The sequence below is a fragment of the Mustela putorius genome, unplaced genomic scaffold (assembly GCF_011764305.1).
Source record: "Mustela putorius furo isolate JIRA1106 unplaced genomic scaffold, ASM1176430v1.1 tig00000580_pilon_pilon_pilon, whole genome shotgun sequence".
In the NCBI taxonomy this organism is placed as follows: Eukaryota; Metazoa; Chordata; class Mammalia; order Carnivora; family Mustelidae; genus Mustela; species Mustela putorius.
In genome coordinates, this window is record NW_025421423.1 from 9,588,149 (window position 1) to 9,614,822 (window position 26,674).

At 40.1% G+C, this 26,674-nt stretch overlaps 1 protein-coding gene across 3 annotated transcripts in view; it reads left to right on the forward strand.

Moving 5' to 3' along the window:
- SLC44A1 (solute carrier family 44 member 1) overlaps nt 1-26,674 on the forward strand; it is a 202,014-nt gene that overhangs the window by 43,666 nt on the left and 131,674 nt on the right. For all 3 annotated transcript variants that reach the window (XM_045081648.1, XM_045081650.1, XM_045081649.1), the window contains exons 2-3: nt 13,213-13,302; nt 22,707-22,849. In XM_045081648.1, coding sequence (XP_044937583.1) covers nt 13,213-13,302; nt 22,707-22,849 — 233 coding nt within the window. The remainder of the gene's footprint in view (nt 1-13,212; nt 13,303-22,706; nt 22,850-26,674) is intronic.

The window sequence follows — 26,674 nt, forward strand, 5'->3', positions numbered from 1 at the left end:
AGAGATTATGCTGAGTGAAATAAGTCAAGCAGAGAGAGTCAATTATCATATGGTTTCACTTATTTGTGGAGCATAACAAATATCATGGAGGACAAGGGGTGTTAGAGAGGAGAAGGGAGTTGGGGTAAATTGGAAGGGGAGGTGAATCATGAGAGACTATGGACTCTGAAAAACAATCTGAGGGTTTTGAAGTGGCGGGAGTGTGGGAGGTTGGGGTACCAGGTGGTGGGTATTATAGAGGGCACGGATTGCATGGAGTACTGGGTGTGGTGAAAAAATAATGAATACTGTTTTTCTGAAAATAAATAAATAAATAAAATATGCTGAGTGAAATAAGTCAATCAGGGAGAGTCAATTATCATATGGTTTCACTTATTTGTGGAGCATAACAAATAGCATGGAGGACATGGGGAGTTAGAGAGGAGAAGGGAGTTGGGGGAAATTGGAAGGGGAGGTGAATCATGAGAGACTATGGACTCTGAAAAACAATCTTGAGGGGTTTGAAGTGGCGGAGGTGTGGGAGGTTGGGGTACCATGTGGTGGGTATTATAGAGGGCACGGATTGCATGGAGCACTGGGTGTGATGAAAAAATAAGTGAATACTGTTAATGCTGAAAATAAATTTAATTTTTTAAAAATTGCACTATCTCCTTCTAGTGCTTGTACATTTTCATATGCTGTCTTATAAGTTGTAGAGCCAGAGCATAGGATACAATTTCATACCATGTTTATATATTTTATTTTTTTAAGATTTAATTTATTCATATCATTTAAAAATTTTATTTATTTATTTATTTAACAGACAGAGATCACAAGTAGGCAGAGAGGCGGGCAGAAAGAGAGAGGAGAGGAAGGAGGCTCCCTACTGAGCAGAGAGCCTGACGTGGGGCTCGATTCCAGGACCCTGAGTTCATGATCTGAGCCAAAGGCAGAGGCTTTAACCCACTGAGCCACCCAGGCGCCCCTCATACATATTTTTATTTTTTATTATTTATTTTTTTTAAAGATTTTATTTATTCATTTGACAGAGATCACAAGTAGGCAGAGAGGCAGACAGAGAGAGAGAGAGAGAGGGAAGCAGGCCCCCCGCTGAGCAGAGAGCCCGATTCGGGACTCCATCCCAGGACTCCGGGATCATGACCCGAGCCGAAGGCAGAGGCTCAACCCACTGAGCCACCCAGGCGCCCCCTCATACATGTTTTTAAATACAACTTGTTATCATTATCATTTTTATATGTTACAGTGCAAACTCTTTGTATTTTTGTAATTGCTTCATATTCCATTCTCATATTTAACTATTTTCTGTTAATTTCTACACAATAGAGCTGTATTGAACATCTTACTGCAGCTCTTTTAATGTTTTAGATTATTTCCTTGGCTTTTTGAAATGTATTGTCAAATACTTTGCAAAAATATCTAACCAGTTTAAAATGCTTTCAGTTTTAGCATAGTCTGAACTAACACTACCCACCTTCACTTTCAGAAGTGAAGTGTTTTTCAGTGGGAGCATGAATCCTTGTGCTCTGGTTTCCAGAAATATATTGTTAGAGAGGTTGGCACTGTCTGTATTCATGTCTCCCATGACCCCATAAGTTTCGAGAGTCTCACAGTAAGGTCTCAGACCAATCCCACTTGAAATAATAGATTTTGTTAGCATTTCTGGAACTGATTGAAATCTGAAATTTATTTTTCTTGTAGATTTATTAATAAACATCTTTGGGGAATACCATACTGTATAATATCTCTCAGAGAAAGCTCCAGCCTATGATGCAGTACAGTGCTTTTTAGGGACGTAATCTCATGCAGGAGAGACAGTAAGGATGTTTGCTGTAACATGTCGTGCCAGTGGTAAGGGACCTAGCCTTGTTCATTCATTCATTAAAGAAATTTAGAGCTGTGTGCCAGACACTGTTCATCTACTGAAGGTATAGCAGTAAATAAAACCAACAAGTCCTTGCCCCTAAGTAGGCAGTAGAGTGGAAAGAATGGTCATTGTATGTTTGCTCCCTTAGAGGAAGATTCTGTACACTTTGTTTTGTTTTTAAGATTTTTTTTTTATTATTTGAGAGAGAGAGAGCTGTAGGGAGGAGTAGAGGGAGAGAGAGAAGCAGACTCTGTACTGAGAAGGGAGCCCAAGGCGGGGTGCCCTATCCTGGGACTCCTGGGACCATGACCTGAGCCGACGACTGATGCTTAACTGACTTAGCCACTCAGATGCCCCTATACACATTGTTTTACATGGAATAGGCTTTTACTTGAAGAACTTTAAGTGCCAACTATAAATAGTGCTGATCCGTGATTTACTGGGGGTGGGAGGGGATGTTATGCTTACCTACAAGAAGTTTGTAATCTATTGGGAAAACAAATAATTTATAATGTGAAATGATAATTACTGTAATGGTGGTATATACATAATCGGTTTATAGAGGAAAGGAATCTAATCCATATTTTGAGAGTTCCAAAAATTTTTAAGCTATTTTAGGAATTTGGTCACTTAAGAGTTCTTACGCACTGCCATATATTGTTTCTGTGCATGTTTACTGTGAACCTAAAAACCTCTTCATTGGCAAAGGCAATATCTAATTCTGATTTTAAAATTTTTATTTTAAAGATTTTATTTACTAATTTATTTGAGAGAGAGGGAGCATGAGCAGGGGGTGGTGCAGACGGAGAAGCAGACTTTTTGCTGATTTGGGAGCCTGACACAGGGCTCGATCCCATGACCCCAGGATCATGACCTGAGCTGAAGGCAGACGCTAGAGCGAATGAGTCACCCAGGCACTTCTCTAATTCTGACTTAAAACACATTTACTCAGTTCTACCCACCCACTAACTGTGTTATAGTCAGTGTAATCTTCATATTCCTTCTCCTCAGTCAGTATAGACTTCATAAGCCAGTTCTTACTGTGTCATGGAAAGAAAGCCAGATGTGAGTTAGAATCCTATGCTGAGTACGTATGACGCCTGCTTTAATACATGTTTCTAGTATAACAGGGAAACTCAGTAAGCAGTCTGGACACTGGCTGTCCTGTCACAGGGAGGTGGTGCAAAGTAGAGCTTTGGTCTTTTTCAACTGTCCTTGGTATCTTCAGGTAGCGAATACGTTCTGACACTTGTGGGATGTAATAGGGGGGTGGGAATGAAGGCATAAAAATGGGATAGTCAAAAATAAATAAATAAATAATAGTAACTTCAAGTTAAAAACATTGCTCACCACTGATTCAGAAGAAAGACCGATTAGATCCAGTTTGAGGACGGCAGACAAGGCTTGTCTGGATAATTTTGACATGTTTCACTGATGATACGGTGAAAGATGCTAGTAGCCGTGTTGCAGATGAGGATGGCTTTGGCCTCTGCCCACTAATTATCATGTGTTCATGGCAAGAAAGACAGCCACTGAGGAATCTGATGGAAGAACATCTTTGTAGCAGGCCCACAGTTATTTATTTATTTTTAGGGTGGTTGGAGGAAGGGTGAAGACAAAAGGGAGCTATCTCCCCATGATCTTTCTATCACTGTGTAACTAGATAACTTACAGAGCAGCTCTAGTTGCCATCTCCCCCTTTTTTTCTTCAGTGGATGAATGTCTGTGATTTAGCATAAAGTTCATGAACTAAGAAAAGCAGTTGGACACAGATGCCTATATCTTTCCACTCAATGTATCTTATTACCTTTAACTGCCTGTTAAAATCATGCTTTTATTTTTACCTTTCAAATATAAATTGCCATCAACAGACTTAGCAAATGAAACGGATTACTTATGGTAACTGTAAGTAGTTATGCACTCCAAATCCTTGAGAGAGCTTTCCCAAAGGGCAGGCAATGTCTTTCAAAATCCTATTACAGGATTTTATTTGCAGGTGCTATGAACAGAAGGCTGAAAGCCTCCCATGTTTTATTGCTGCCCAACTTCATCAGGTCTGCTCACTCTATTGAAAATTGTGGCAAAAATGATACACATCAGCTCTTTTATTCTTTTGTTACTACTCTGCACAAATAAAAGCATATTGGGGAATTTAATGAAGCAGTATGTCCTTGGAGGGAGCTTTGAAGATTTGGAGTGTGTGACTGTTTGTCTTTAATACTGGAGATTTTTGTGTAAAACAGACTGGCACGAACAAAATAAAGTCCTTACAGATAGCCCAGTGTTTGCCACATGTGTCATTTAAATCACTGGCTACCTAGTGGCAGTCACCTTGGAGATGCATTCAGGGACTACCTTACAGGCTTTCTGGATGTGCCAAAGAGCAGCCAGGACAATGAACGCTGTAGCAGAGCCATTGGAACTATGGAGCCAATTTTTGAGGTGGTCTGTTTATCCAGGCAGTAGAGAGACCATGATGTTCCTCTAAAAAAAACCCCAAAAAACAAAAACCCCAAAACCAAAAAAACAACACTGCAGGGGGGTGGGGTGGGGAATTTGATTATTCAACACATTAGCAAACACACCTCAAGGAGACCTTCTGGGAATCTGTCCTGCATGAGAGGCTACATCTCAGCTTGCTTTGGCCTTCACATGCACAGTTGGCTTTTCACTGGAATCTGGGAAAGGAGCGCGGTTGGAAAGGATGGATCCAAGCTGCAGAGATCTAGGCCCACACATGGTGTCCGTGTGCTTCTCATGAGGTGGAGGCTTCAGGTTCCTGTTATTCCTGATTTACCTGTTTAACTTTCATTGCTGGCATGTGGGAGTGTAGGCATGTGTCAATGACCTTATAAGGAGAATCTTGATTCTGCTCAAATTTCTGAACTTCTGTACCTAATTAGTAATAATGAATGCTTTTGCTATACCTCCCCATTGATCAAAACACAGAAGTATTGGGCAGCTGTAGCTGTGAACTCCTGGCCCTCAGTGTTGGAATGGATGCTGGCTTGTCCTTTCTTGGCAGCGTTAACATCAGCCTCCTGGGTTGACGCTTCGTGCTGCTTTGAATGTAGGAGAATACAGTCCCCCAGCTCACTCAGGGGAAATGACAAAGGAGCTTGTGGTCACTTAGTGCAGCCAAAATTTCCAGCTGATGCAATTCTAGATGTCTGCGACCAGACTTAGGAGTCTCACCAGTGACATCAACATGAAAATATTTGAGTAGCTTAGTTAGTACAGGGCTGCACTAATTGTGCCCCAAAAGAAGGTAAAACCACTTTTCATTCTGAAAAGACTGGAAGGCCCATTCCTAACTGGAGGCACCGTAGAGTCTTTAATAGAAAGAAATCTTAATGGAAACAAAGCTAAAGAATGGCTGGTTTTTGTATTTTTAAGCCAACTTAATGTTCTGTTTGTTTACGACTAAACACTTCTGAGTGGAGTAATTCTTACTTGGCAGTCAATATTTCCGCACCATAGAGAGCGAGAATTTTCAGTATGTTTTGGGCACAAAACAGCATTCTATTTCAGACACCGAAGGATCATTTTTCAGTGTTTGCCTCAGAATTTGCGAGGTCATTTCAACAGATTTCACAAGCGTTTACTCAATAGTTCCACATCTCTTTTCCTGCATTACGTTTTACACGTCTCTATTTTGGCATCACTTGGCGATACCATAGTAGCTAATTTGTCTTTCTCTTTTTAAACTGGAGCCCAGTGAGGATGGGGCTCTTACTTGGCTTTGAATCTCAGGTCCATTGTGTGGCACTCAGTATCGATCTGAAGAATCAACAGAATGCCTGAGAGTATTGTCTGAAAATCAAGTAACTTCTTAGTGTAATTGTGCTTTTTTTTGTAGCACATTTTTCATTATTTTCGAATCATGTCTGCACAAGTCTGGCGTGTCAAGGAAAGATTCATAGCATTAGGAAATACTGTTATTAGATTAGCGTAAGAATCTTTTGGGGGAAGCTTCGTACTTTCATCTTAATTAGGAGAAAGTCATACAGAGAGTAAGCACAGAGTATGAAGAGGCTGGAAACATTCAGTCCTTGGTTCTTAGATATCACCTGGGTATCTGTCTTGTGACTTCCTGGACCCTCCCTGTCTCGGTGTTTGAGGCCTGCTTGTCTCATTTCTGGATTGTTGGTATTGCCTCTCTGATCTTTTCTTTTTTTTCCCAATCCTTTCTGCCCTGCCCACTTCCATGAATTAGATTCACATCTGCCAGACCTTTTCCTACCCTTGGTCCACCCTGCCTGCTCTGTTTACTACTGATTATAATATAATAACCTGACTGGTTATAACATATCATTTGTCCAAAGCTCTGTGTGTTCCTATTATCTGTAATACATTCACTCAGGAGCCATGTTTTCATTAGAAATAACGTGGACATTTAGGTCACAACATTACAGGTTTAAAAAATACATATCCCTGCTATACCACATCAGATTCATCAGATGGTTCTAGGTGCTCGGGGCTCGTAGTGAATGTGGAGTCTAGGACACAGCTGCCTGGGCTAAGACTTCTGTAAGAGATACGGTGGAAGCTTTGCTTCCTTCCTCCCTCCTCCCCTTCCCCTCCCCTCCCCTCCCCCTTCCTTCCCTCCCTTTCTTTCTTTCCATCTATGATGGGCAAAACGTAAGAAGGAATGTGAAGATATTAAACATTGTTCTTCCCTATCTTCACGGATATGAATATAATAAAACATAAACATGAGGTAGAGGTCAGGGGGGTCCAGGTGACTCAGTTGGTTAAATGTCGGACTGTTGGTTTTGGCTCAGGTCATGATCTCAGGGTCGAAAGCTCAAGCCCTGCGTCGGGCTCTGTGCTCAGCGCAGAGTCTGCTTGATCCTCCTGCTCATGCGCACGTGCACTCTCACTCTCAAAATAAATAAATTAATCTTTAAAAGAAAAAACATAAGATGGAGGTCGGTTGTGGTCTGACTGAGAATTATTTTTTATGGTCTAGTACTAGTATTAAAAATTACAATTCCTAGATACTGACCTTGTGTAAGTAAAAAGACTATAGGGTAAATGTCCTTGTACACGTATAGTCACACCCTTGTCTTTTTAATTAAAAAACAACAACAACAAAACTTTAGGGCGCCTGGCTCAGTCAGTTGAGCAACTGACTCTTGGTTTCTGGTCAGGTCATGATCTCAGGGTCCTGGGATTGAGCCCTGCTTCCAGGTTTATGCTCAGGGAGTCTGCTTGTCCCCCTCTCCCTCTGCCCCTTCCCTTGCTCACATTCTCTCTCTCTCTCCCTCTCTCTCAGATAAATAAATAAATAATTTAAAAACTTTATTATGGGAAATTTCACTCTTTAACTTTATCCATTTTTGGGAATCTTTGTTTCTTTGTGTACATTGAAATTTGTCTGGTATTTTATCCTTTCTATCTGAAGACTTTTAAAAAACTTTTTTGTAGTTGAGTTTGCTGTTAATAAATTCTTAAATTTTTGTTTGAAAAAATATTTCTGAGAAACATTTTTTTGAGGGGTATAGGATTCTGGGTTAATAGTGTTAGTTCTTTTGGCTTCTTTTTTTTTTTTTTTTTTTAAGAGAGATTTTTTTTAGAGAGAGAGAGGGCATGAGTGAGGTGGGAGAGGGACAGAGGAAGAGGGAGAAGCAGACTCCCCATTGAGCAGGAAGCCCAACATAGGACTTGATCCTGGAATGCTGAGATCATGGCCTGAGCTGAAGGCAGGTGCTTAACCAACTGAGCCACCCAGGTGCCTCTAGTGTGCTGGTTGTTTTTAAAAAATTTTTTCAGGGATGCCTGGGTGGCTCAGTTGGTTGGGCAGCTAGCTGCCTTTGGCTCAGGTCATGATCCCAGCGTCCTGGGATCGAGTCCCACACCAGGCTTCTTGCTCAGCAGGGAGCCTGTTTCTCCCTCTGCCTCTGCCGGCCATTCTGTCTGCCTGTGCTCACTCTCTCTCCCTCTCTCTCTCTCTCTGACAAATAAATAAATAAAATTAAAAAAAAATTTTTTTTTCAGTAATCTAAAGATGTCATTGCATAGTTTTTTGCTTTGCATAGTTTTTGACAAGAAGTTTGTTTAATCTTTGTGCCCTGCCCCTGTCCACTGCCATCAAGATAATCTCTGTATTTTTGGTTTCCAACAGTTTGAATATAATATATGTAGGGTGTGTATTGTGTGTGTAAGCACACCCATATATGTGTGCTCGATTTATCCTGCTTGGGATTCCCTGAGCTTCTTGGATCTGTGCTTTGATTTCTTTTGTTAACATTTTGTAAATATAACTATGCTAATTTTGTTATAAATTTCTTTTGTTATAATTTTTGGAAAATTCTTAGTCATTATTTCTTCTAACATTTTCTCTGTCCCATTCATCCTTCTTCTGGGATTCTAATTACGCATATGTTAGACCATTTGATATTGCCCTATAGTTCTTGGATGCTTGGTTGTGGGTTTTTTTTAAATTTTTCACTCTTTTTTCTTTGTGTTTCCCTGTCAATAATTTCTATTGACCTATCCTTCAGTTTATTGATTCTTTCCTCAGCTGTGTTTAGTCTATTGATGAGGCTGACAAAAGCATTCTTCATCTCGTTACCATGTTTTTTATTTTTAGCATTCCCTTAACTCTTATATTGTCCAACTCTCCAGTTAACATTGAGATTTCAGGTTTCAGAAATAGATTTTTCAATTATTTTCTTGGAACCTTGGTTTTCTCTTTTACAAAAGAAAAAAAAATCAGGAATATATAATAATGACTAACAGAATTGTTTTGGGGAATCAATGTGATCCTTTGGGCTAGACCCTGCCTCTCTCTTCCCTCAGTCTCAATCACTGTCACTCAAGGCTTGCAGGGTATGATTACTTTGACCCTAATTAATTCCTAAATTGTAAGATTCTGTGAAGAGGAAGGGACCTAACATTTATTGACAGCCTGTATTAATCTCATGTAGAATTTGAGAAAGGGATAAAAATCACATTTTAAAAGTGGTTTTGTAGAACATTTTACTTTGCCGGGTCTATGTGGATTTTAATTGGAAGAAACAGACAGCATTAAATCCAGTTGCCACTTGGTTAAATCTGTTAAAGAATCATTAAAATTTTTCAACTGTTGGGCTTCTTGACTTGCTTGAGAAATGTCATGGCTCATAAAACATCTCACACTCTCTGTGCATATAGGATTTTAAATAATTGGTTTGGCTCCCAAATTTTGTGTTGTGAAGAAAAACTAATGGAGTTTTTTGCTCCTTACTGACTGGTACAAATTAAGGATATTCTCATTGGATTTGGCTTTGTAGTCCCGTACTTGGATTCAGATTCTGGTTGCACAGCTGTAAAATCTTGGGCTGATTATTTAACTTTTAAGCTTGAGTTTTTGTTGTTGTTTTTTAATCTGTGAAATAAGGATACGTTCACCAGCTGTTCTGAAGATATATGTAAAGAAGACATCAAGTATGTAAAGGTTTGGGTATAGTGCCTAGTTAATTATGATGAATGACTGATAGCATTAAGAATAATAGCTAAGGGGCGCCTGGGTGGCTCAGTGGGTTGGGCTGCTGCCTTCGGCTCAGGTCATGATCTCAGAGTCCTGGGATCGAGCCCCACATCGGGCTCTCTGTTCAGCAGGGAGCCTGCTTCCTCCTCTCTCTCTGCCTGCCTCTCTGCCTGCTTGTGATCTCTGTCTGTCAAATAAATAAATAAAATCTTTAAAAAAAAAAAAAAGAAGAAGAATAGCTAAAATGATGGGGCTCCTGGGTGGCTCAGTGGGTTAAAGCCTCTGCCTTTGGCTCAGGTCATGATCCCAGGGTCCTGGGATCGAGCCCTATGTTGGCTCTCTGCTCAGCAGGGAGCCTTCTTCCCCCTCTCTCTGCCTGCCTCTCTGCCTACTTGTGATCTCTCTCTGTGTCAAATAAATAAAATCTTAAAAAAAAAAAAAGAATAATAGCTAAAATGAAAATATGCTGCTGTTAAGTTAAATATTAATAAATCAAAGGGGAAAGGCAAGTTTACTTTTTTTATTTCTTTCAGTTAGGGAGGTCCATCTGGTAAAAGGATATTTTAACAATAGGGAGAGGGGGAACTAAAAAGTGAGTGTTGATGAATAAGAATAATAACCGAGAATGAGTATTTACTGTGTGACAGCATCCTCAGAATAGCTCCAAGAAGTAAGCCCTCCATCCCCTGATTCTTTAATTATTTGAGTGAGGGCGACCGCCCCCTGCTTTGTGGTTCTTCTGTTCTAATTTGTACTTCATCACTGTTTTTTATATGTAACCCCTATCCTTTTTCTACTTCTCATCCCCAGTGAAAAGTTTTTTTGTTTTTGTTTTTGTTTTTAATATATTTGGTTAGAAGTGGCCCACAGTAAGTTGTATTGCTGAGATGTTGAATCTTTGTATGTTTCTGGTCAAGAATGAAATCCCACTTTCTTTATGTTATAGGTGAAAATCTAAGCATTAAAAAAAGAATGTTGGTCTAAGGTAAAACTACTAAGACAATAGTTGTGGATAAATAAACTCCTTCAGTCCAAGGTTCCCCCCCAACCCTACCCCTGACTGTTAAAATAAACAAATATCAGATTTTAAAGTAGCTGTTGCTCTGGGAATTACCTTAGAATAAATACAGTGAATTTCAAAGAGGTGTCCAGATTCTGTGTTTGTAAGTAATTTTACTGTAATGGGGATTACTCAAAATGGAAATTATTTAATACAAAGAAACATTCTTTTTTATACTGTGAGCAACTGTCTTCCAAAGCACAGACCACAATACAGGCATTCTTGAACTTGAATAATACAAGGAATAATGTCAAATTATTTTTGTAGGTTTTTTTTTTTTTTGGTCATAATAAAAATTTTCACAAAACTGTCCTCCTGATCACAGATTTTCAGAGTTGGAAGGAACCTAAAAGATCCAATCTAACTCCTTCCTGCCACCCAGAGAGAGAAAGCAATTTATCTAAAGTCATGTAGCTAGCTAATGACAGAACCAGGGAGAGAACAGAGCCCTTTATCCATTTCCAGTGTTACATTCCTCTGGAAAAAAACTGCCTACTCACTCTTGGTTTTTAATGCTAGTTAGAGTCTCCGGGTAAGGTTTTTCCCCATGACTCACTACTGCTCTTTTGTTTTCTTGTGTGGGTGTCTGGGAGCAAACTATCAAGGGTAGTGGGGTTTTTTTGTTGTTGTTGTTGTTGAACAATTGAACAGTATAAGGCACTAAACAAGGAGAAAGCATTTATCTGGTTAGCACAAAGGGGTTCAGGAAGGAAAGGTTGAAGTTCATACTCTCTGTCCTCAACATTGATAGGCAGGTATTTTATTTTATTTTAACGATTTTCTTTATTTATTGCACAGAGAGGGAGATCACAAGTAGGGAGAGAGGCTGCTGGGGACGGGGGCAGTAGACTCCCTGCTGAGCAGGGAGCCTGATGTGGGGCTAGATCCCAGGACCCTGAGATCATGAACTGAGCCGAAGGCAAAGGCTTAACCCCCTGAGCCACCCGGATAGTGGTGCCGGACAGGCAGGTATTTTAAAGTTGAGCTTCCTAACCTGGGGTCGTTAGGCAAATAGATGCATACCTCCCAAGACAAGACAAGACTGTGTACCTTTCATCAGCTTATTAAAGGGTACCTAGCTAAAACCTTTTTTTTTTTAAATAAAGGGAGGGAAAGCTAATAAGCAAACCTGAGAACCAGTTTCTCACTCTTGCACTCCAAATGCTAATTATACTGGAGGGCTCCTATTATCTCTAGCTGCCTTCTGCTTGTGTGCCCTTTCCTGCAGATAAGCCTTCCCAGATGGCTTCCTGATCTTGTCATGGAAGCCGTTGGAGGCCACAGCCGTCTTCTTACAGCAACTTTTCCCATAGTTTTCCCAAGACTACCATCTCTCCGCCTTTTCTGTTTATTTTTTAGCAGAGGGGGTGAGGCTCTGAGATTTTTGTTCATTAGAAAGCTAGGGGTGTTATTTCAATTACATTCTGGTAAAAGGTATTTGTAAGATGACTTGAAAACTTAAGACTCTTTGCTCTAAGAAAGAAAAATACGATCAGGATTCTAGTCAATACTTTGCAAATTCACGTTTAGAATGCTTCTAGTTCTTTAGTTAGGGGGATCACTGTTTGATCTAGAAACTCTTTAAACTTCCCAGAAACAGATTAAAGATCTGTGGATGGTAGGTAGGTAAGGAGTTACTCAGATCAGTCTGTAAAAATGTTTTAATTCAGTTTTTCCTTCCTGAATCTTATTAGATATAAAAGAAGCTACCCCTGAATAGGAATTCATTTTAATGGGCTTTCTATCTAGAAGAGGACACATGTAAAGCACATTCTATAAGTTTAGCATCTGGACACTCAAAGGGAAAGCTACCACAAAGATTGAAGTTGGAAGAATTTGTTCTTTTTTTAAATTTTATTTATTTTAAGCAGACTCTATATGCAGCGCTAGAGCCCAACATGGGGCTTGAACTCAAAAGCCCGAGATCACAACCTGAGCTGATAACAAGAGTCAGACACTTAACCCACTGAGCCCAACAGGCACCCCTGTTTATTCATTTTTAAAAAGCTCACACTGAGTACCTATCTGGGACCCTCCAGTGTCATGTAGATGCCAGGAAATGAGAAGAGGTCTCTTCCCTTGGGAAGCTCCTGATCTTCTGGAGACACAGCTCAACGTATTTCAATTCAGGATCCTAAATGCCATAATAGAGGTAGAAAAAAAAAAAAAAAAAGCATTGCAGTCAGTAGTCTGCCTGGCCAGGAAGAACGATGGGAGTTAGGTAAGACTTCCCAGAAAGGTGACACATATTCGAGTTGTATCTTAAAATGTTAAGTAAGAAACTTGTCAGGAGGGGCACCTGGGTGGCTCAGTGGGTTAAACCTCTGCCTTTGGCTCTGGTCGTGATCTCGGGGTCCTGGGATCGAGCCCCGCATCGGGCTCTCTGCTCAACAGGGAGCCTGCTCCCCCCCTGCCCCCGCCTGCCTCTCTGCCTACTTGTGATCTCTGTCAAATAAATAAATAAATAAAATCTTTTAAAAAAAGAAGAAGAAGAAGAAAGAAAGAAACTTGTCAGGCAAGAAGCAAGCTAGGGGGCGCCTGGGTGGCTCAGTGGGTTAAAGCCTCTGCCTTCAGCTCAGGTCATGCTCCTAGGGTCCTGGGATGGAGCCCCGCATCAGACTCTCTGCTCAGTGGGGAGCCTGCTTCCCTTTCTCTCTGCCTGCCTCTCTGCCTACTTGTGATCCCTGTCTGTCAAATAAATAAATAAAATCTTAAAAAAAAAAAAAAGAAGCAATCTAGGAATCAGTGGTATGTTTGTGCCTTCCTACTTTACATTTAACGCTTACCAGTCTCTTACTGTGTGTTTTCCGTTAGAGCTCTAAACGAGAATGGAAGCCGCTGGAGGACCGTAGCTGCACAGACATCCCATGGCTGCTGCTCTTTATCCTCTTCTGCATTGGGATGGTAAGGACCCTCTCACAGATCATTAGATCCTGGCGGACTCAATGATCCAGGGGAATGATGCGGAACTGGTCTAAAGAGGGAGCTTGTTATTTGATTTATGTTTAACTCCTTCTGAATTGCTTATGACTGGAGGTCCTAGGAGACCATTGAATCCGGTTATTTTTGTCCCATATACAATTTGTTGGTATTTGGTACCCTTTGATATATGAGATAAAATTAAGACGATTGGAACTGTCCCCTGGACTAGATCATTTAAGAAAGACAGATCATGAGACATAAATTTCTGTGAATTGTCTTGTTAGAGTGTTGAGCAGAGCCCTGGCCCCTGAGTCCTGAGTACGTATCCAACCCAGTCACACAAGCCTGACTGTTTTTGCACCAGTGTGCCCCTGGGGGATTTGGTGTTCTTTTATATACAGTTAGAGTTTGTGCCAGAGGATGTCTACAGTGTTTCCAAATCTGACATCTTTTAGTTCTTCCTAGAGAGGAGGCTGGCTGCTCTCTGCTTCTGCCCATACTCGGCCCCCGCTGCCTGCTGTAAAGGGTGGCATCTCTCCATTGGAGATCAGGGACTTGGTGATTTTCCACTGGGTGTCGAGGGTGAAGGAGCAGAGCCCCTGGTGCAGAGTGTCGGTGGGGCTTTTTCAAATAGCACCTGAGCCCTGCCTGGCAGGATTTCTGACACAGGCTTCAGGGACTGGAGAGTCACTGCAGGTGTGCTGGGCTGGGAAAAAACGGGGTGAAAACAGGGTTTAAAGCCAGCTAGAGTTAGAACAGGCTTGGAAATCCCCATCTGGTTTATTCCCCTCATTTCTTAGATGGAAAGCATCAAACCCGGAGATGGAAATGACCATGCCACGGCCAATTTTCAGTTCATGGGAGAGCTGGTACCAGAGCCCTGCCCTCTTCATTTCCAGGACAGTGCTGTCTTCTGCCAGCCCCTTTTCCTTCCTCCTTCCTCAGAGGGACTCTGCAGGGGGGTATTATGCTCTCTTTCTTAGTCTTTACAACTAAAACATAAATACCTCTGGCAGCTTTTTTTCACAAATGTATGAGTGTTTTTAAGCCTCATTTCCCCATACCTTTTGTAGAGCTTCTTTAAGGATAATCTGATTCTGTGTCCTCTGCAACTGCTCACCTCGTAAATGCCATTTGCAGACTACAGAACCACCCTAATCCCGACAAAAAAGCATAATTGCAGGGACCTGTTACGCATCTGAAGAAAGGAAAAGAAAGCAGCCGACTTTAAAGAGATATAATAAAGCAGGTAAAATGAGGAAAGTTCGTTTTAAATAGACGGCTCAGTTTCATGAAACCTAAGATATTTAGAAGACATCAGAATACCCATTTCCTCACTTAGGACTTGGAAGATGTTTTTTAGGAGTCTGCTTAGTTTAGTGGAGTAGTTCCTGAAATGCAGTGTGCGTGCCGAGTGTGGGAAAGATTTTTTTTTTTTTGCTTACAGAATTAGCACAGCCTCTCCCTACGCCCTGAATTATTCCCAAGATGGATGGCAGCTGACCTTTCAAAATTATGTTTATAAAAACATGTACCTGCCACTCCATGTACTTTTGATTTTCTATGCTAAAAGAGCTCAGGAAAGTGCAGTCAATTAATGTTGATAGGTTGATTTGGGAGTGACTTAGAGTAGGGAGCTATCTGTTCACTGACACATTTTAATGCAATGGTAATTAATAGAACCTTGATTTCAGTGCCATGGCTATTAAGACCCACTATGTGTACTTTTAATTGCAGGCATAGTGTTACTTGTTTTGGAATGATTTTTTTTTTAATGGATTAGTCTCATGCAGTTGAGCTTACCTCACATTTTGCCATGTGGGAACTGGAGAAATTTCCAAGTTCTGTTGCCATGCGGACACAGCAGTAGAACAAAGTCTTTTGTCTTCTGTGCATTTGTTTTGTATGATTTTTTAGAAGTTTTTTTTTTTTTCTTTAGGATTTCGTTCTTTTTGAGAAACATTCATCAAATGTTTGTTGAGGTTATCCTATGCTTGATGCTTTTGTATGATTCATCTCGTTAAATTCTCCCATTTACCTTATGAAATAGGTTTTCTCCCCAGCTTACAAGCAAGGTGTAACAAGGTTAAAAATTAGCTTGTCCAAGAATAGAATATTGGTCTTGTGGGGCAAAGGTAGAATAGGAACTAGAATACTAGTTCTAGTACTAGAACTAGAATACTCTTTTAACCTCGTGGTGTCTGCTTCTTCTGTCATCTCGGGGCCAAATATTCAAGCCAAATCTTTATTCATCGTCCTTACTTGCAGTTCTTTGCTAATTCCTTGATACCTGTCCTTTGAAATATTTATTTATGTAATTCTTTGAAATATTTTAAGACCTTGTCTCATTTCATTCATCTTCACCATTAATCCTTTTACTTACACGCATTCACCTCTTCATAAATATTTGTACCTTTATTTCCTCGCTTACGTCCAGGGTTTTTCCAGGCCCGCCTTCCATGCTCGCCTTCGACATTTGAACTATTATCAATATTTTGAAATCACTGGACATACATTTACTCTGTTCTAAAAAAAAGTTGCATGTAACATTGTGCTTCTAGATTTCTATTTTCCAGTAAGTAGCAGTCAAGTGGTTCTCATTTTGGACAAGTTGATTATCTATCAGAAGCAGCTAGAATTTAGAATACTCTTTCCTGAATCCCTCCTCTGATTCTACTTTATCTCTGTGTTTGTGGTGTTCAGCCAGGGTTGGGATTCCTGTTTTAGGTGCCAATAAACCACTGAAGAGTTTTCTCTTCTTCTTTCATTCTTTCTTTCCTTCTTTTTTTAGAAGAGGGTGAACAGGGGAGGGGTAGATGGAGAGGGAGAGAGAAATTCAAGCAACCTCCATACTCAGCATGGAGCCTGACACAGGGCTCAGTCTCACAACCCTGAGATCATGACCTGAGTGGAGATCAGAGTCGGGCGCTTAACTGACTTGGCCACCCAGGTCCCCCATTCACTGAAGGGTCGTGAGCAAGAAATGATGTGACCAGGTTTAGAAGGATGGCTCTGGTAACCGATGTTGTAGATGGTTTATAACACATTATAAAGAGGGCCTGCTTTGGAGGCTGATGGAATAGTCCAGGGAACATGTGGGAAACCTGAAATAGCGTCGTGATAAAGGAGAAGAGAGAGTGTCATCGATGTTGCAGACAAGGGGGAAGCAGAGTAAGGATGACTAAGAGGTTCTTGTATGAGGGTTCAGAGTAGGGTTTTTCAGATCAAATCTGACCGCAGCTTGTAAGTTCCAAACCACAGTTTCTGTGTACTTGAAGGAACAAGAATGAGATGGATAAACAAAGCACTGTGTTAGGAGCCAGAAAGTCACCTGATTATACTCAGTGAAGAGCTCCTTCATAAAAACAACTTGTAGAATGAAGCGTGGGCTGCGTGGCCCGAAGATCCTTCCCATGTAGGACAGTGTGACTGCATTCTGTTTCGCGGGAAAGAGGTATGAGTGAGAAGAGAGAAGAGATCGATCCATCTGGACCCTCTCTGCCCAGATGAGGCAGGAAAGAGGGGGCTCTTTGGCCCTGATAGGAGTGCTCACCATGGACAGTGGTGACGCCCTACCACGTACTCCTGATACCGGGCGCTGCTTATGGCGGACTTGGGACTATTCTGCATGTGACACAGAAACATTTACATTTCACAGCTATACAATGAAGTCGCTGCTGTTGTTAACATCATTCTCATTTTACAGATAAGAAGACAGAGGCACAGGGCTATGTTAAGTAACTTGTCTAGGTTACACAGTGGCAGGATTGGACCTGGAAGAGAAGAGCTCTAGAAGGCGAGGCCTCGAGAATCGTCCTTCCTTTGTTGCCTGGAATTGGAACAATAGAAAAGCTGTTGTTTGGAACATGGACACAGTAACCTCACCTGCCAGGAGAAAGTGGTCTCGTCAGGATTTCAGATTCTAAGCAAACAGTTTAGCATTCTTACTTCCTCTGGTGCAGTTAGGAGGCGAGAGTAATGGCCAGAGGCATGGAGAAGGGAGACCAAGGCGTCCGCTCTACTCATACCCTTACCTGTGTGGTCTGGTAAGAGATGATACTACAAAGGCAGACAGGGTAGATGGAGGAAAGGAAAAGTGGCCTGGGGAAATGTGGAATGAGAAGATGAGTTCAGGGGAGGTAGGGTGTGGGTAAAGATAAGCAGTGGGAAAGGCAGAGTTGGGAGTTTTGGAGAAGGCTCTGGACTAGAGCTGGGGGTAGGAGACGACGTTGCATATGTTGTTCCTTCAGACCACTTTCAAGGACCTTTTTTATTTTATAGCACTAGTCTATTTCCCAGCGCCTAGTGTTTCTACCTCATTAACTATTGTTGAGCATGCAGCACAAAGTGAAAGACTCAAAGACTGACCGCGGTGTTTAGTCATCTGAGTGATGGTCTGAGCTATGGTAGGATCAGAGAGTAGGAATAGCACGCCCAAAATTATCCTGAGGTTACCGGATCCAAATACCTGCCTCCTTTCTGTTAAATCTTTGTTTCGTTCCTTTTTTTTTTTTTTTTGAATTATTGTAAAATACACATCATGTAAAATTTGCTATTTAAACTGTTGTTAAGGTTTGAATCGATTTGCTTTTAGTCCACTCTTTTTTTTTTTTTTGTATCCTCGGTCACTGTGCTGGACCCAATGTGTTTATCCTACTTCCTGCAAGTATAGTCTGAAACATTTTACTCTCTACCTACTTTTCCTTAAGGTCATAAAATTTGGGACGAGGAGAGGGCTTTATAGATTAACCTAGTTCAAGCCTCGTGACAGGTAGGGAAACCGAGTCTCAGTATTTAAAGTGACTTCCCCACAATCATAAGGATCGTTTGAGGCCATGCTGGCTTTGGTGTCTAGCATTCCTTGCCCATGTGTTTTATTTCTTTTATTCATTGCTCCGGCTGCCCGTGAAACTGAGCCTCTCTGATCTTGCTTCCTCACACCTCATTATTTTCTGATCTTTTGAGAACATGTCAGGTCTTTCAGGGTAAACTTGATGTCTTATAACTTTTTCGTCCCCTGCATGACATCTGTTTGATTGTGCTCGATAAATGCTTATTTGCTTATTGACAGGCCTTTCTAGGCTTCCAGTCATATTTGCTTATTGCTTCTTCTTTCTTAGAGTAATGCATCCTATTAAACTTTAGAGAGATCTGGAATATTGTGAGAATGTTTAAATTTTTTGTTTGTTTGTATAAATATTAGCTGTGCATCAGACATTCTTACCCTGTCTGCTGAGTCCTAATAGCCTTTCAGGTCTCAGGGTTCTACAAAGAGGAGAAACAGAAGCCAAATGTTACTTTGAGGTTTGACAAATTAGTTACTAGGAGATTGACTGCCAAGCTTTGGTTGAGTTTAGGGATAGAGGTAGAGGATTAGGGATAGAGCTAAGGAGGTAGTATTTGAGGAAAAAGGGTCTGGGCATATTTTCTTGAATCCCTGGGAGAGAGCTGTAGGAGTAAGATCTTTTTTGCCGGTGTTTTTATTTTGAAACATTTTCCCATATTCATATTTCATCCCCACCTGCCACATAGGTTTTGGCTGACCCATTTTTTTTTCTGCCCCCCAAAACCGAAACTAAGGCCATCTGCCTTGCTCAGTTGCATGTTAAGCCTCCAGGTTTGAAATTCAAACATGCTTGTGAAATAAAGTATGTCCCTCCTTTTGACTAATAGTGAATGAATCTAAGCAAATCCTCCTTCTTACATTGAAATAATGAGCCCAGTTCATTAATTAGCAAACTGTCTTTCTCCCGCTCAGGCAATAGGGAACTTAACGAGTTCGCAAGATCTGGCTTGGGATCCATACCACCAGATGCCCTGATCTGACTTGAGTCACCTCCTGTTTGTGATTCCATTTGTCTGCTCCTCCTCTCTCTCAAAAGAGCAGTTCTGCAAGCACTTCAGAAACTCAGTCCTTTTAAGATTTTTAGCCACGGTTCTCTTCCTTACTAATAGGCTTACTTTCTCTGCCGTGATCGCTCTCTGCTATAGGCGTATAAAAGCTTTCCTCATCCCCCTTATCATTTGCTTCATTAATATGATTTCCTTCTCTTGAATGCCTCTTCCTCTCCCTGCTTAGAGCCATTAAATTATTGAGTGCATTCTGTAAAGTTTCTCTCATCCTATTTTAATTTCATGTACCATATTTTTTTTCTCATATGAAACTATATTGTTTCCTGCATTTGGACTTCAGAATTTTTTTTTTTTTAAGGCGATTGTATTTTTAATTATTTTTGGCCTAGTTCCCCATTGTCAGTACTTCTACCATATGGGAAGTCCCTGGGATAATAGTCATGGTTTCTTCCTATCTTATTAGCTTACTTTTTTCTCCTTGCTTTCTCCCCTGCAGCTTCTCAACCTCTCTTCTCTAATGGCTTTGGAAGCTACTAAGCAACTAAGAAATTTAAGTGGCCTGGGTGAAAATACATCAGTGTCCCATTTTACCATATATATGTAACGTTTATAATTTATCCTCTGTCTACATCCCAGAGGGATGTGAGGTGGCTTATGATTAAAAAGAAGAAGAAGAAGAAGACTCACATGTCCAACAGTACTGTTAAAAATAGTCAGAAAGGGAAATCAGAAACCATTTAAAGGAATCTGTAACACAAAGTACTTATCAAACATAAGAAAATTTCTATAAAAAGTGAAAGAAGAACATAACCTTTTAATTATGCAAGGGCTTTGCTATTTCAGGCTAGTGAAAGAAGATTGTAATTGTGGTCTGAATGTTTCTGTGTGGTGACACAATTACTGACAGTATCGCTCATTTTCCCCCTAGAAATTTTTGTGCTAAAGGAGAGAACTGAAGGAGTTTTTGGTTAGTCCCCAATTATTGGTGTCAACTTCTTGTAGTCTGGCTTTATCCTTCAAATTTCCCACTAACAGCTACCATGTCTTATGACCAGCCATGTACCAGACCAGCTAGGGCTTAGAGATGCATTATCTCTCTCCTTTAGTCTTCATCATGACATTCATATCTTCTATGAAATAGATGATAGTGCTTTGTGAGGGATGAGGAAGAAACACTCCAAGTATGTAATTGGATCAAAGTCACATAGGTAATAAGTGGTAGAGCCAGGGTGTAAATCCAGCTCTCTCTGGGTGCCCTTTCTGTTATTCTCTGATTCTTCTTGTCAAAGAACTGTGTTGGAAAGGTTAGCTATTAAACCTCCTAATGTTTACCTCCACTTCCGGGTTTTGCTCGGTGTGGGATTTCCTAATTGGAAGTTCATCGATACGTTTAAAATGGCATGCTGGTTTGCACATGTGTATGTGTGCAGGGGCTTAAATGGTTTTTATCTCATGTTTTACTGTTGGCTTGAGGTCCTGACATGGAACTCTCTTGCATTTTCCATGGAGGAATCCAGAGAGAGGGAGGGAGAGGGCAAAAGGCACGGGTGAATGAGTGGGCCCGACCAGCCTCTGCCTAACCCTAGTGCAAGAAGTTAGCTGCACTAGGCAGAAGGGTACTAACATTTTTATTGAAACAGACACTTACATGCATTATTTCATGCGATTCTCATAGCAGCCTTTGTGGTAAGTGGTTTTATCCTCAATTTATAGACGGGAATACTGAAGCACAGAGCATTAAGCAGGTTTGGCCAATGTCACACAGGTAGAATATAGAGTCATCAGTATTCCATTGATCAGCGAAGCTTTATCTGACCCCGAACCCGTGATCGTTTCCTTTACACATTCTCATTTCTAACAACAATAATAGCTAATATGTATTGAGCTCTAACTGTGTGCTGAACAGGATTCTTACCACTTTACAGGATTATTTTATTTCATCCATACAGCGCTCTTACAAGCTATACACTCACTATCCCATTTTACAGGTGAGTAAATTGAGGGACGGAGACTTAACATAACTTGGCAGGGATCAGAAGGCATGAGAGCAACAATTCGGTCCTCTCTGGAGTGGAATTTTTTTTTTTTTTAAGTTTTATTTATTTATTTGACAGAGAGAGTTCACAGTAGACAGATAGGCAGGCAGAGAGAGAGAGAGAGAGGGGAAGCAGGCTCCCTGCTGAGCAGAGATCCCGATGCGGGACTCAATCCCAGGATCCTGAGATCATGACCCGAGCCGAAGGCAGCGGCTTAACCCACTGAGCCACCCAGGCGCCCTGGAGTGGACTTTTTTATAAGCCACAGTTTCAAGCAGTTTCTATTAGTTAGAGCCACATTCTCCCTCCTTTCCCTTTCCTTACCCGCAAGATAAAACCAGAGGGTTTATTTAGAAAAAAAGAGTTTGTTTGCCTTTTTAGGAAAGTATGTTTAAGAGGGAAACACTCTTCTTGGAGGAGGTGCATGTGGGTACTGATCTGAGCACCGTGGGCCCGAGATCTAGCTGAGCTGCTTACATGTGTCCTACTCCTGAGACGTGGCTAGAATACATTAAACGGTGATAATCCCTGCCTTCATTGGCCACTTCATGAAGGATAATAAAAACTCACCCTTTTAATGACCACGTTGCAAGATTTTTCTAACCCCAGTCTTTTCGCCCAGTTCAGTTTATCTGTAGTGATTCACCGTATTTCCTATCGTTACGCCTGCTCCCTGCAGTGAATGTAGGCTAGATTGCTCTGTCTTGGTCAGTGCGTACTTGACTCAGCAGGTATGATACATTCCCGAAGCATCTACCATTTATTTGCCTTTGGCACTGTGATGAAGCCTATTCCCAGGAAACAGAGTGACCTTTGTGGCACACAGACCCAGTGCCTCCCTCTCCTTGCGTCTGCAGTTTTAAAAGCATGGTGGTGTTTCATGGCATAATTCTTTGGCTTGTATACAGCTTTACTGCAGGAAGGAAACAGGAGTGTTGCGTGCACCGGAGTGATAATAATTTAAAACCCACACACCTATTCTTCTTTGAATTTTTTTTCTTTCATCTGTTGCTGTTGTCCATTTAACAGAGCTCCTTTACAACCAAATAAAAGTAAAGAATGAAACAAGCAGGGTTTGATTTAATGTTCTGATCTTTACTAGCTTCTTTGGCGTTGGGCAACTTATTGAACCTCTCTGGGTCTCAGTTTCCCCATCCTGAGGATTAGCGATAATGTCTGGTAAGCACTTAGTAGGAGCCTGGCACAGCACAGATGTTCCATACAGAGAAGCCGCTGTTTCTATTATAAAATGCATAGACGATCTTATGATGTCAGAGCTTAAGATTTGTTTTGTTATGGTAGTAAATAGTGTTTCCCTGTGGACTTCTCTGTGCTGCTTCTGTGAAATCCCAGGAAAACAGTAGAATAGTGTTTGCAATAAGGAGAGATAGCTCTTTGTTCCCTTCAGCGGACAAAAGAAGCTCATTATCGTATCAAGTAGTGACTGTTGTTATTGAACTGGTTTATTTGTATGTTTTTTCTGTTTTTTTTTTCTAGGGATTTATTTGTGGCTTTTCAATAGCAACAGGTGCAGCAGCGAGACTAGTGTCAGGATACGACAGCTATGGAAATATCTGTGGGCAGAAAAATGCAAAGTTGGAAGCAATACCAAACAGTGGCATGGACCACACCCATCGGAAGTGAGTAGACTGTTGGCTGAATGAAGGGGGGTAAAAAATCCTGCTTTTCTTACTGTTATAAAAATAATATCTTACTGAATATTATTTTTATATGTCTCCTGTTGGTGTTTTTATTTTTATTTTTTTAACTGCCTCCTCAAATTAGTCCTGTTTTTGGTCTGTAAGTACATTGCCAGGAAATAAAATTAGCTGCCAAGTTAAAATTAACTATCTTAAGGTTTTAATGAGTAAAGGCTTGATTTGAGAGGGTTCTACCTATACTCTCTTTTCCCATTAGCCTTTAGATTGTACATGAAGTTTTAACTCAGGAAATAACGTAATTATTTTTTTCTTCCTAAGATTGTACTTGATGGGCGACAGAGGGATGGTAATGTTTTATGAAACATTAAAGGTATAACGAAACATTTTGTGATGCATCATTTATAAGTACAGTACACATTAATTTCCAATTTTATGAAAGATAACATTTTCTTTGTCAGACTTTAAAATTTGTTTTGTGTTCTCAAGCTTCATCTTTTGCATTTTATGAAATTCTTGTCTTAATTGTCTTTTTTCTTCATGAGAGCTATGACTTGATTTTTAATGTCTGTGAGGAAAATGTCGTCAAACATATCTTAGGTATGATGTCAATGTATTTGTCCACACTGTATATTAATGTCCCATCACACTTGATTAGACAAGCATAATAAATGAAAACAGGTCTTCAGAATTAACCAAAGTAATGGGTTACTCAATTCAATTAATAACAGTGAAGAAGCATTTTCCAGGATAATGTAGCTTGCTTTATTTATTTATGATTTTATTTACTTATTTGACAGGAGAGTGAGCACAAGTAGGGGAGTATCAGGGAGAGGGAGAAGCAGACTCCCTCCCTCTTCATCAGGGAGCCCAATGTGGGGCTCCATCCCAGAAGCCTCGGATCATGACCTGAAAGGCAGACGCTTAATGCCTGAGCCACCCAACTACCCCGGAGTAGCTATATTTATTATTAGATAAATCTGTTTATTAAATCAGGGCCCTTCCTGAAAAGTATTAAGATTAATTTGATAATTTCACAAACTTGAAGAAATCCAGATAGTTAATCATATCTCAGAGATAGTCCCCCATTGAAAGAAGGACTAATGCATTTAAAATAAATAAAATTTCAAATAATAACAGTGACTATTTGTGTAGCATATCATAGTTGGCAAGCATATGATACCATGCTGTGAGGTAGGTGTAGCAGAGATTTAGAGAGATTGAAGTGATTTTCTCAAAAGTCTGGTTGGTCAGTGGAATATCAAACACAGACTATGAGCTTTATTCTGGATAAGGCCCTGCATCCCTTGACAGAAGTGAAAATTGGACTCACGGAGAGTAATTTGGAGGATTTTCATTTATCGCTTTTTTTATTGCTTTATAGAATTAACACAATGTTTAGGCCTTGTGTTATTTCTGATAACAAGATAGCCCATTCATATATTTTTAAACTTTTTCTTTGGAAATAATTTTAGATTCCTAGAAGTTGCAAAATAGTACAGAATTCCACATCTTTTGTTGTTGTTGTGGGTAGTGTCTATGCTGTCCAATACATTTTGACTCTTCAATGCTGGTGACATGTACCAAACATGAAATATTACCAATTAGGTAATTGTGGAAACAGGAGGAAAAGAGCTCTCTTCCCTCAGATCTGTTGCTCACATGAGGTCATACTCATGTTTATGGCTCCCTTTATAACTTGCTGATGGTTCCAAGCGTATTGTCACCATAAGGTTTGTATAAATGTCACTCTTCACACTTAACCTTATGGAAGTTCATTTGATCAATTTTTAATTTCAAATCCTTGTATTTTCTATATACTGATATAGATATTCTCTATGTACTATATGTTCTATACACTATATATATATGTGTGTGTACACACACACACACACACACACACACACCCCTTGTATATATTTATGTATATTGGTCTTTTGCAAAGAGAGCCTGCTTATTATTCCAAAAAAAGTGGTTACTTTTCCCTGAGTGCTTAAGCATAGTTGGGAGCCATTCATGGATTGCTGTAGAAGAAATTGTTTCCCAAGTGTAGCTATACCTTAAGTATAAATGTTTGTTTGTTTATTGAGAGGGAGAAGGTGAGAGAGACTCTCACCCGGACTCAGTCTCACAACCCTCAGATGATGACCTGAGCCGAAATCCACTCAACCAAATGTACCACCCAGGGCCCCCTGTTTCTTTATTTTTGATCTCTACTTCTCCTCTGCATGTACACATTTTAGTGCTGACCCATCTAAGTAGTCTATCTATAAATGGAAGATAAATATTTTTAAGGATTCATTCGTTTTGAACATACCTTTCTCAGGTAAGTCTATCCTGTTTGGGTCTTAAAGAAGGCACAGTGCCTTTGCGCTTGTTACTTTTACTCCATCCTCTTCTTTTTCCTGCCAAATGCATTTGTTTCCTCCTTTTTCATTCACTTCCTGATATCTCTTTCTTCATTACTACCAGAGCTACCATACCTACCATGGCTGTAGAATTTTTTTTATATCTGTTTTATCAACTTGATCTTGATCACTATTTTCTCCCATTTCTTATCCTCAGTAAGTATCAGTACCTGGTACTTACTAGGACCTACCTCCATACATATTTGTTGAATAAGTTAATAAATAAATCCTCTAAAATCTTGAATACAACGAACTCTTTCTTGCTTGAATGAGTACTGTTTTTCTCCATCAGAAAGAAACGTTTCTCCCATTCTTCATGTGGCTAAATTCTACTCATCCTTTAGTCCTCACTATAATGTTATTTCCTAGAAAGGTCTTTTTTGATCTCACGATTTAGATCAGGTATTTAAAAATACTTTCTCACGGAGTGCCTGGCTAGCTCAGTCAGTAGAGCATGTGCCTCTTGATCTTGGCGTTGTGAGTTCGAACCCCATGTTGGGTGTTGAATGCACTTAAATAAATAAATAAATAAATGAAATTATTCAATAAATAAATATATATAAAAATAAAAATATTCTCGTTGTGTCCTATAATATGTGTAATTACATATATATTTTGTGATTATTTATTAAATGTGTCTTCTAAGTTCTGTGAAAGCAGAGGTGAGGTCTGTTTTCAGTACTGTATCCTCAGTACCTGGAATGTAGTAGATACTCAAATGTTTGTTGAATGGGTAAAAAATTTATTTTCTTGAAATATTTTCTAGGAAGTGAATTACCAAGTTTGAGGATACGATTAAGACTACTAATAAATATTTTAAGATTATTAATAAAAATTATTGATGAATATGGCTTTCCATAAAGTCTGTTCCATTTACATTCCCGCCAATGTCTGAGATTGCTTTATCTTTGCTAGTATTACTAGTTTTTATTTTTTTACTCATTTGGTTAACCAAGAAATGCCATTTCATAGTTTTAATATGCGCATCTTTGGTTATTTGGGAGTGTGAGTCTCTACCACACATGTTTGTTGACCTCAGGACAACTGTTGTGCTAGCATATCTATTCTTGGCCTTCTAATCTCTAATCTTCTCCATCCTTTATGCTGTGATAGGATTAAGTTCTTTCAAACACTTTTTATGTTCATTTCCCTGCTCAAGAGCATTTACTTTAGTGTTGTTGATGCGTACAGTATTAAAGGTGAGCCCATTCAACATTCCAGGCTTCCAGTGATCTAGACCCATTGTATCTCTTCAGTCCTTTCCCACTGTTTCTCAGTGTAATAGTAGTGTTCAAGATACTCATTCTTCCTGTGTACTGTCCCCTCTCCCTCTCTGCCAATCTGAATTCTTGAAAGACTTAAGGTGTCCTGAGCTCTTCATGAAATATTTCAAAACAAA